At 36.6% G+C, this 12663-nt stretch overlaps 1 protein-coding gene across 3 annotated transcripts in view; it reads right to left on the bottom strand.

Annotated features, from left to right (window-relative positions):
- LOC139762379 (diacylglycerol kinase delta) overlaps positions 1-12663 on the bottom strand; it is a 163683-nt gene that overhangs the window by 64027 nt on the left and 86993 nt on the right. For 2 of the 3 annotated variants that reach the window (XM_071687184.1, XM_071687182.1), the window contains exon 16: positions 8636-9764. In XM_071687184.1, coding sequence (XP_071543285.1) covers positions 8636-9764 — 1129 coding nt within the window. The remainder of the gene's footprint in view (positions 1-8635; positions 9765-12663) is intronic. The other variant, XM_071687183.1, reaches the window with a different exon arrangement.

The following is a 12663-nucleotide window of genomic DNA, read 5'->3' as shown; positions in this document are numbered from 1 at the left end:
ATATTTGTATGTAAATCTCTGCCTCTCACTTGTTTCCTTCACTACAATCATACCTCTTAATCTAAACAAAATAAAGAATACTTTTCGTTTTTTTGATGTACCCACAAATTTTAATACCAAAGCCAAAGAGAGCTACCGCAATGACCTGTGAACTATGTCTGCTCTGCATGAATCTCAAGGAATGACCATATACCACATTCAATGTTTAAAACAGGAAGAAAATCATGTGGTTGGAAATCAAATGAATAATGTCTCCTTAAAACCTGAATTATCAAAATAAAGATTACGAAGAGAAAGATTATGCAAAAACATGATTCCATGTTACAGAACAATAAATACACTTTGATAATTGTGCATATAACCTTAAGTATCCAAATCTGGGCGAGATTGCACACAGTAAATGCAGTATACAAAAAATGAGGAAATAAAACATTTCATCTTTATTATACATAATTAGAATCTCAGGGGGCTGGACTAAAGACATAAATTATCCATGTCTACTAACTTATGGCTGAGACTGTGAAAATAAGGAGCTAAGAAAGAACCATCCTGTGATGTATCAAACCCAATGAAAACATTTAACACATACTCCAACAATTTCTGAATACAGTCTTCATGGCTCCATGTGTAATAAGCAAAGTCAACCAGTATCCATTAGTATGAATACAATGAACATAATAAAGCTTTCTCAAAAAGAATTTAAACTGTTGCTAAGACCTGATGCTTGATGTCATTTCTTTCTCAAAATGCAATATAATTTGGCAATTCTTAGGAATTTCCATGAATGTACATTTTTATTCTTTTCAGAAAAAAATTGTTTGATACCAACCCTTTGACAAAAACTTTGCCCTAGAGGTGTAGTCAGTATACCGGAGTCTCACCCCACCTGACCAAAGAAAATCGAAGTCCTTGTCCAGACAATCTGAGTTGGAGACAGTCCTTTTACCATTCGTTCAAGTTGACAAGATTCTATTCAGACTAGTTATAAAACAGCTCCCATGTAATTAACTCTTATCAGAGTGTATACGCCAATGTTACAGTTTTCAAGAGAAATATTAATGCTATATATTTCACTAATGCATTGCACTTCTTCAGATATACCTTAAAGTAAATAAGTAATTCCATACAACAGTGACTGAAATCTCAGATTTACAAATCAGATCAGAGTAATGCATTCAAGGACTGTACAATAAACATGTATATCAAATATAGCAGGCCCTCTACATAAAAGTTCAATTTATGCAAATTCAAAAATACTAGATACAGCAGGCCCACACTACATAAAAGTTCAGTTTATGCAAATTCTATGATATGGAAGTCCCCCTTTAAATACAAGTCTCCATGTGTCCATCCAACCAAGGTTTGATCCCATACCTTATAACTGGTCACTGCTTCTGTTTCTGAGTTGATACCAGCCACACAAGAACTGATCACTATGATACCTCCATCTTCCCTTGAAAACCATATATGTACAACTTTCTTACCTCTTTTGTTAACCCCTCTTCAAACAACCTTTCTACCTTTGAATGTCACTTCTACAAACACCTAATGAGCACTGATTAATTTTCATTGTACTTTTTTCTTACCCTTTCCTTCTGGCTGAGGTTGCCATGACTAGGGTACATTTTTCCTGAACCCTGTCTGTTAAAAGAGAAAAATAAAATAATCCTTAAACCCCTACAACTACTGTATAAGCATGTGCCCCTAATCAGCCGAGTAGGAGGTGGGGGAGCTTAGGAGATATCTGCTTATCTAGCAAGTGCTCATAATGTCCCACTTATAAAATTACCATATATCTAGCAATGTATATCAATAGTCTGTACAAATCAATATCTTATTTCAGTCAAACAAATCAGAAAAAAGTAGACATCTAAGGTTTTTCCTTTTTTTGTTGTGAATGAGCTTGTGCAAATACTATCTTGTTTTTCAGTGATACAAAATCCACCACTTGCCCATTGTAAATGGGCAAGTCTTAGAGCGGGTGGGTTGAGATTCAGAAATGTATCCCTATCTTTTACGAGTTAAAGTACTGAATAACAAATGCACTTCAACACTTTATTGTATGCATTATCTACCTACCTAATCTCTATCTCTGACACCTGTTTCAACAGGAAGTCCCACAAGCGGGTGGCCACAGCAACAGTCTCCATAACTAGTGAACTCCAGTGCCACTTCTTTGCCTTTAGTGCCTCATCCTTAACAAGCCAGTGGCAGAGGGCAACTCTAGTGCAGTGTCTGCAGAAGCTCCTACATAATGTTTCCACTAACTCCTTCTACCTAATGCTTCTGCCTAATGTTCCCTACCTACTTCTAACTAATGTTTCTTCTTAATGCTCCTGCCTAAATGTTTCTATCTACTGCTCCTACCATTTTGCCAAAAGGCAGGGATAGTACATAGTGCTCACCAGATGAAAATCTAGAGTTATGATGAATGAGCTGTGTGATCTAAGTGTTGTCAAGTGTTATGTATGATATGGAGAGACTGAATGTTTGAAGACAGAATGCCAGTGGTCCACAAGTGAGACAGAGATAGAAAAAACAGCTACTTGGGCAAGAGGACTGCAACTTGACAACAATTGAAGTACTGGCTCACTATGCAGTAATTTCTTTAAACATAAATGCCTCCTAAAACCCCTTGCAAATGTACAGAAAGCATGAGGCATGCACCCTCATGAGAGGAGTGGAAGACGGTGATTCCTGGCTATCTAGAAAGCATTCCAGATGTCTCCCTGAAAATGACTATCACACTTGTAACCTTGTACCCCAATATACTATAAAGAAAAGTATTTCAGTACAGATCCAGCAGAACAGAAATATATGTATATATTCAAAAAAAATTCCTGGGTGCACATCTCTATCATGTCGATTACACTTCATGACCTCTCTCAAAGATCTATTGTACTGAATTTTAAGCAATGTATGCTAACAGACCATACAAATCAATATCCTTTAAATACTTCTTTCTTCAAATACAATGAGAAAACTACATATAGCTCTTGTCTATGAAAGCCATGAGATTTTTTCTTAGAATGCAACAACAAAAATGAAACTCCTTAACATATACTAATTAAAATGATAAAACTCTTTTCAAGTAACCAGCCAACTGAGATCCATCTAAGAAAACAGAATCTGAAGACCATTTCACTCCTACAAACACAACTGAAAACCTTGAAACAAAGATGAGGTGCCACAGAAAACAATTACCCAAAACAAACAAGAGCAAAAAATAAATCTAAATATATCTACAAAACAAACCATCTTTTTACTCCTTCATTCAAATGTTCGGTACCAAAACATCAACTCCAACCACTACTGGGAATTTAATGTATAAACAGTATACTATTAACAACAAATTGGCAATAACATTACATTAGATCTCTGGCTACCTTTGTTCCCAGCCATTCCAAATTTTGTGAGAAATATGCTTCTCTGTGTTCCTATGCTATGATTAAATCGTCATGTGATAGCTGTTCTGGCACTGTCAACTGTGCTGAGGGACTTCCATGGATGTGCATGGAAATTAATACAAGGCTATAAATTCATCATCCTTATCTATAACATACAATAAAGGTAGTTAAAGCTGTCCAATACTGTCAATGCAACACAGAACAACAGCAGACAAACTAAACTCTTATTTATTTATTTATTTATTATACTTTGTCGCTGTCTCCCGCGTTTGCGAGGTAGCGCAAGGAAACAGACTCTTACTCACACAAAAACTTCAAATTCCATGTTTTGTTTTTTACCAGAACTTTGTCAAGTAATACACAAGTATGTATGAACAAACTTTGGTAGACAACAAAAATACATGATCAATAGAAAATATCACTTGTTACTTTAATTATAATGGGCATATTGCTACAAGCTCTTTACTGCAAACTGTAGTGCCATTTACAATACAGTCAATATGAAACTGACACAAACTCATATTTCCAGTGCATATATTTCAAAATAACTAAGAGTTGGTTCCTATGGAAACATCAGCTCTCAAAAATCTTATGAAAAATTCTAACTGGTAATTCTAAAGAAAAAAATTTTAAAAAGTGAGTTTACTGAACAAGACACTTTTCAGACCATAAAAATTGGTCAGAAAGCCTTTAAATCTGTCTGGGGATCCCATGCTCTCTTTCTCTCTCCCTGAATCATGGTATACACACTAAGATCGTGCTAGTGCTGAACACTACTGTTCTAAATCTTTTTAACGATGAATGAAAGTGCTAAATGTCTGGATCACTTCTGGATCTATAATCAAACTGTTAAATAAACACTGCAATAAGTGCAGAAAATATGTTAATCTATGAATGTTTTGCACAATATTACAGAACACACTTTCCTTAATGAGTTACTGAAATAATGGCAAACAATTGCTTACTACAGTCTCAAACCACAGGTTACTAAAGTCACAGCAATTAAATTGTACTCAAAGGAACAAGATACTAAGGTCACTGTATACAATGAATTACTGTCATAACAGTGAGCATTAGATCATTAAGGTTATCATAAACAAGGAATTACTGCAATCACAGCAAATCATAAATGTGAAAAAACTACCGTAAGTAATCACTATCAAGAGTCAATTATAAAAATAAACAAAAAATTCATACAATGCCATCCAAATGAATTAGCTAAGGTGTCAGTGGTTGGGTTCATATGTGGAGTAGTACTAATGATACATCATGCAGCTGGCCAGGTCTTAATTCATGTCCTTACCTCTCCTTGATTAACCAAGGATATGTGAGAGGTTAGGCTCATCTGCTGAGTACTGATGAGACATCTTGCAGCCATCCAGGCCTCCGAGCAATTTCTGTTCTTTCCTTAAAACAACATAATTCCTGGTCCCATGTGGGACCCTTCCTATGCAGGTGTATCACTTTGAGACCATCAGCACAGCTTACCACAGGCACTACTGCTCCCTAATGCTGTAAATAAAAGGTCCCTAAATATCCACACTACCAAGAGCTCTTTAGTACCCCCTAGCCTATACATACCCTAGCTACAAATTTTTCATGTCTCAAAGTAATACAGCTTGCCAAAATAAAATAACTTACATGGAGTAGACATGGACCTACTGCATCATACAACCACTTATCCAAGCCAACAGTTCCTTCCTGAAGATGGTCAGTCCTAAAGTTCCTCTATCATAAAATGAATTTATGATGCCAACTATTTGCCACTTATTGCTGCTCTCCAAGCTCCACTCCACCTGCTGATAAACCATGACCTCCATCACCATCTCTGCATTGTAGACATTACAAGGATTCTGCCTCATATACCTGCCATATTGTCAACTGGTGGTGAACATGACTCTGACCATAATATTCTTGCAAATTGTATTCAAATACTCACAGTGACCTTGTCTGGAGAAAAATCGGAAGTGACTCACAATCTAAAGAACAATTTCTTCAAAATAAGAATGGTTGGCATCAGAAATATGGCTGGACTTGCCCTAGGTGTCAGCCTAGATCTGACGCTCCTTCAAGATGAAGCTGCTCTCTGATCAGTGAATGTAACTGGCCGATAAACTGTCCTCTGCATACCACTGGGTGCCTAAATACCATCAGAAACTTTTGGTAGAAGAACACTCACTGACTTATTCCTATCAAGAGAAATGTCTCACTGATATCATTCCTCCAAGTGCTTACTCCTACAGTTTTTGTGTAAGGAAGATGAATCAAATGCATTCTCACAAGGATGCCATATCCCGAGGCATCCTAAATGAATAGGGCTGCTATCTTGGAGTTTGATTTTCTAAACTTATTTTGATGGTAAACAGATCTGCTTAAAAGATTCAAACAATACTTGTTTTCTATTAACATCCAGTACTTAAGTCTCCAACTTATATAAATGGATTTATTCAATAGCCCTAATCAGTAAAATCATATTTTTCTTGAAAGCAAATTAGGGAATCACTGGAAAATCTCATGAGTCACATCCAAGAATATGAAATTTTTGGTTATCTTTGCCATTTAAACCAATCTAAACCACCAGAATACCAAATAAAGCCTGAATCAAGTTCTATTCCAATCATGTTATAAAATATAACGATTCTAGGTCAATGTTTCTTGACACAACATAAAAATCTGCTGGCTTTTCTAAAACAAACCTAAAACACCTCATACAAAGTGTAATAAAGCTAATCCTCCAGCCTATTCAGCTGAATCTTTAATGATTCAGCTAAGAATTTGGGGTTTTTATGTAAGCTAGAAAAATGAGAAATTTATTCCCTAAAGAAAATTATGCAACTGATGATATTTCATGAATTCAATAAATCCCTCTGACAAACATCCAAAAACTAAAAGTGACAGCACAGGACATCCGTATGGATGTCAAAGATGAACAAACTGTGATTTTAATAAAAAAATTCCAAAAATCTTAAAATAAATTTTTTTATTGAAAAGTTCAAATCTTGCCTTACTTTCAAGGGGATCACTTATGGTTACATGAGTTAATTAAAAAAACTGCTCCAAGAAATCATAATTCCTGAGAGAAAATCAGATATGATCTTTGAAAATTTACTACAAAATAAAAATGCCTGACCAAATCCATTACATTAAAAATACAAAGGTTTCCCTTCTAATCATTTCCAATCAAAACAACAACCCTTTTGAACAAAAATGAGTATTTCTGCTTTGTAACAAAAGGATTTACTATGTTTCATCATTTCTGAAAATCCATGGAACTCAGAAGACAAAAATGGATGAGAACATGGGGAAGAATGATCCATAATTGTGTAAAATAAAATTCTTTTGCCTCTGAAGGTATAGGTGTGACTAAAGACATTAGTCTCAATTGGCAAATCAACTCAGTGAGCAAAACAAAAAATGGACAATGTGAAAACCCATGATCACATAGCACACTAAAAAAGGATTGAAGTGTGTATGAATTAACTAAGAATTGGCATGCACATGATGCATTCCATGTGAACAGGATTGACTCTAAAGATAACATATAACAAAACAGACAGGGGAAAAGGTAAGATCAATGCACTGTGTTTAGGATATACTCAATCAGAATTAGAAAAAAGATATGTGATATGGCTGGGCAATGATCAAATAATCTTGATTATGGAAGGTAAAGGAGGTAAAGGAAATGATGATCAGTGAGGATTCATGTATGGTCTGGTTTGTGTGGATCAAAGTTTCACCATTAAAATGTTTGTAGAAAAGATACTGATAAGTAGAGCAATTTTTTTACATATCTATTTTTCATAATTCTTTTATAGCATCTCTATGCTTCTAAAACAACACATAAATTGTGCGAATAAGAATGACTCTCAAATGCATTACATGTGAATGTTGTACAAGTGAAATTATGAGGAAGAAAATATTTCTGTTATCAAAAGGAAATCAGAAACTGGTTCAAATATAAAAAACGGAGGACAAAAAAAGGGGATTAGTATATAAACAAACTTGCTCAGTAACATAACTGTAATGGTATCATGAAGTCAAAGAATTTGCAGAGTTGGGACACTCATGGGGAAGACCATAACCAAGATGGATGGCTGCAGTAGGCTACAGTAGTGTGGGGCATTATGGCTGCAGTACAATAGTTAGAAGGCATTAAATTAAAACAGTATGACCATGGTAGGATAGCTGCAGGGGCCTACACTAATACATGAACTGAAAAAGCAGAATTCTCCTTCCCCATGGTCAAAAAACTAAACCACATAGTTTAACCTACCCTGCATAACCATACAACAATGACTACAAGGATTTATATGAATGACTAGGAATACTTTCTTTTAAACAGGAACATCATTCATAAAATAATGCAGTAAAAACTTGTCCTCTGGTGATGGTGTGTTTCAACTTCTCTACTTTCAAATCCCAAAGTTGTATAATAGACTCATATTGTCTGAGAGAGAATGGGAGTGCTCCCATAACACTAATAAATGGATGACCTTACTGCAATTTTAGAGCACTATCTATAGCTGTCAAAATACCTAAAAGGTAAAGTTGTTAATCATTCTGGGAACAAGACTGGTGACTGAAAGGAGTATATCATCTGGTGATAATCTACACTCAGTGTTGTATTACAATCTATAAAATTATTTTTACAGTCACAAAATGTTTACAAAATTTCCAAAGACATAAAACAGGCCCAAAAGATGTTATAATAAACAAGAAAAGTGTCCAAAGGAACAAGAGTGATTTGCAGTGTAGCAAACCTGTTTAGTCACATATTAATAGATGAAAATATTGTCTGAAAAATGTCAAAAACACATCAAGTCTATCATCCAAGGTGTACTTTTCTTCAATTTATGAGCCAAGTTAAATTCCAGTTTAAACTATTAATAAAGGCAATAGGTATGGGTCTAGACATTTCAAATTAAGACAAATGTTATTTAACAGCTTGATATACAACTCCCAAAGAAGGATGGATAATGGACATCAATAACAAATAAAATGATCCTTAAGTGTCTGCCATACTATGAAGGTGACACAATGAAACATCAAAAGCTTCCTGAAGGTGTTTTTCAAATACAAAAAAATATATCTGGAACAAATCCCCTGTATAAATCAAATCTGAAATAAATCCAATTTCAGAGGAAAAAATCAAGCACATGTCTAGGAAACAAGTATCAACCCAACAGTATGTGGGGAAATTTCTATAAATATTTGAAAGTGTTACTCACAGTCCTCACCTTTTGCTTCCTCTTCCATTTCATCTTCCATCACAGCTTCTGCCCCTTCAACAATTCGCTCTGAGGGTGGTGGCACAATGTCTTCTTCCAATTCATCTTCAATGTTTTCAGAAAACTCCTCTTGTGCTAAGGGAACTTCTGGTAAACAAACATCATCCTGTGACTCTTTTCCAGTTGGTTCTTCCCTCTGAGGTTCCAAACCTTCACTTTCACTTACAAAAACATCATCAATGTTAATTGCTGGTAGCACCTCTACATCTTCTTGCTCTTCAACAACCGTCACTATGTCATCTACAACACTTGTCTCACCGTCTGGTGTAGTATCATCAGCTATACCCTTGTCATCATCTCTATATTCCCTTCTGTTCATTTCCTTTACTGTTTCATCTGTTTCATCACTGTCTAAGGCTTCAGTTTTTTCTTTCTCTTCCTCCCCTTCACTTCCTTCCCTCATGCTTTCTGATTCTTCTTCCACTTTAGGTTTCTTCCTGTTTTCCTCAATAACATCTGTTTGTCCCCAGTCTTCATCAACATCAAGTGAGTTATCTAAAGAATTTGCTAAAGAATCCCTAATTTCTGTTATAGACTTTTCTTCAAATGTATATGGTTCATCTTCACCAACATCTAACAGATTGTCTGTTGAAGATTGTATCCGGACCTCAATGTCTTCAATGGGAATGGAACATCTGTCACCAGCCATGTCTTTTCCTTCCTGCATACTGTTCTTCCTTGACACATCTGCAAACTCACGTGGGACAGGTATGTTGGGTGGGAACTCAAACTCATTATGACTCCCTCTACGGATATCAGGAAGGGGTGAAATAGCTTGATAATTGACTCTTAGTTGTTCAACAGGATCATCCACATGTGGGGTGATAGGAGGTGACATAGTTCCAGGAAGCTGAAGAAATGCTGAAGACATGGATGAATCAGGATGATGACTTGGAAAGCAGACAGAATACAATGGGTGAAAGGATGAACTAGTAGCAGGTAAAGGAGAAGCAGGTGGAAGTGGAAAATTTGTGGTAATGGAGGAAACAAAGGATGGTCTTCCAGTAACAGGAATAGGAGAAGGACATGGAGATACTTCAGTTGACGAGCCTTCAATTGTAGGAAGAACCTGCAAAATAAGCAAAAAAAAATTATAATAATATATACTGATAATTCTTAAGGAAAGGTATAAGTAATTTTACTTATAATATTTACAAAGAACAATACTTTCACACTTGTATTAACAGAAACTTTAGAACTATGCTGATGTAACAACAAAGTCTGTTATGTACTTCTTACAATGACTTATCAACAGAAAACAGTGCCAGTACTTCTTGTGAATAGTTTTAAATCTATATTCCCTTCAACAAAACTAAAATTTCTGGGCTTTTAATGATAATGCATTAACTATGCCTGTATTTTCCCAAAATGTACTATTTTACAGGAATGAGTATAAGCATACAGCTTTTGACAGAATATATATAGTATATATGATATGAGAAAAAAAATGCTGCTTGATATAATATTCAATTTATGATAAACTCATTTTCAATACATTTGTCAACATGCAAATGATGTTTAATAATACACTCTAGAGCAGATATAGCTTGCTATGTATCTTGATCTTTTTATTTTGACAAATGAATTAAATTCTGAAGGCTTGTATTAAGGTATATAAGTAATTTTACTTATGATAATTACGAAGAACAATACTTTCACACTTGTATTAACAGAACCTTTGGATCTATACTGATGTAACAACAAAGTCTGTTTTGTACTTCTTACAATGATTTATCAATGGAAAACAGTGCCAATGCTTCTCGTGAATAGTTTTAAATCTACATTTCCTTCTACAAAACTAAAATTTCGGGGCTTTTAAGGATTATGCTTTAACTATGCCTTATTTTCCCAAGGTATACTATTTCATTGGGATGAGTATAAGCATACAGCTTTTGATAGAATTTTTTTTTTTTTTTTCTTTTTTTGCTTTGTCGCTGTCTCCCGCGTTTGCGAGGTAGTGCAAGGAAACAGACGAAAGAAATGGCCCAACCCACCCCCATACACATGTATATACATACGTCCACACACGCAAATATACATACCTACACAGCTTTCCATGGTTTACCCCAGACGCTTCACATGCCCTGATTCAATCCACTGACAGCACGTCAACCCCGGTACACCACATCGATCCAATTCACTCTATTCCTTGCCCTCCTTTCACCCTCCTGCATGTTCAGGCCCCGATCACACAAAATCTTTTTCACTCCATCTTTCCACCTCCAATTTGGTCTCCCACTTCTCCTCCTTCCCTCCACCTCCGACACATATATCCTCTTAGTCAATCTTTCCTCACTCATTCTCTCCATGTGCCTAAACCATTTCAAAACACCCTCTTCTGCTCTCTCAACCACGCTCTTTTTATTTCCACACATCTCTCTTACCCTTACGTTATTTACTCGATCAAACCACCTCACACCACACATTGTCCTCAAACATCTCATTTCCAGCACATCCATCCTCCTGCGTACAACTCTATCCATAGCCCACGCCTCGCAACCATACAACATTGTTGGAACCACTATTCCTTCAAACATACCCATTTTTGCTTTCCGAGATAATGTTCTCGACTTCCACACATTCTTCAAGGCTCCCAGGATTTTCGCCTCCTCCCCCACCCTATGATCCACTTCCGCTTCCATGATTCCATCCGCTGCCAGATCCACTCCCAGATATCTAAAACACTTTACTTCCTCCAGTTTTTCTCCATTCAAACTTACCTCCCAATTGACTTGACCCTCAACCCTACTGTACCTAATTACCTTGCTCTTATTCACATTTACTCTTAACTTTCTTCTTTCACACACTTTACCAAACTCAGTCACCAGCTTCTGCAGTTTCTCACATGAATCAGCCACCAGCGCTGTATCATCAGCGAACAACAACTGACTCACTTCCCAAGCTCTCTCATCCCCAACAGACTTCATACTTGCCCCTCTTTCCAAAACTCTTGCATTCACCTCCCTAACAACCCCATCCATAAACAAATTAAACAACCACGGAGACATCACATACCCCTGCCGCAAACCTACATTCACTGAGAACCAATCACTTTCCTCTCTTCCTACACATACACATGCCTTACATCCTCGATAAAAACTTTTCACTGCTTCTAACAACATGCCTCCCACACCATATATTCTTAATACCTTCCACAGAGCATCTCTATCAACTCTATCATATGCCTTCTCCAGATCCATAAATGCTACATACAAATCCATTTGCTTTTCTAAGTATTTCTCACATACATTCTTCAAAGCAAACACCTGATCCACACATCCTCTACCACTTCTGAAACCACACTGCTCTTCCCCAATCTGATGCTCTGTACATGCCTTCACCCTCTCAATCAATACCCTCCCATATAATTTACCAGGAATACTCAACTTTTTTTTTTTTTGCCGCTGTCTCCCGCGTTTGCGAGGTAGCGCAAGGAAACAGACGAAAGAAATGGCCCAACCCACCCCCATACACATGTATATACATACGTCCACACACGCAAATATACATACCTACACAGCTTTCCATGGTTTACCCCAGACCCTTCACATGCCTTGATTCAATCCACTGACAGCACGTCAACCCCGGTATACCACATCGCTCCAATTCACTCTATTCCTTGCCCTCCTTTCACCCTCCTGCATGTTCAGGCCCCGATCACACAAAATCTTTTTCACTCCATCTTTCCACCTCCAATTTGGTCTCCCTCTTCTCCTCGTTCCCTCCACCTCCGACACATATATCCTCTTGGTCAATCTTTCCTCACTCATTCTCTCCATGTGACCAAACCATTTCAAAACACCCTCTTCTGCTCTCTCAACCACGCTCTTTTTATTTCCACACATCTTCTCTTTTACCTTACGTACATACTCGATCAAACCATTCCTCAAACACCATTGTCCTCAAACATCTCATTTCAGCACATCCATCCTCCTGCGCACAACCTATACATGTCGCCATCGTATTTG

The sequence above is a fragment of the Panulirus ornatus genome, chromosome 43 (assembly GCF_036320965.1).
Source record: "Panulirus ornatus isolate Po-2019 chromosome 43, ASM3632096v1, whole genome shotgun sequence".
Classification (NCBI taxonomy): domain Eukaryota; kingdom Metazoa; phylum Arthropoda; class Malacostraca; order Decapoda; family Palinuridae; genus Panulirus; species Panulirus ornatus.
The sequence above is the reverse complement of the archived record's forward strand: the minus strand, read 5'-3'. Positions and strand labels throughout refer to the sequence as shown.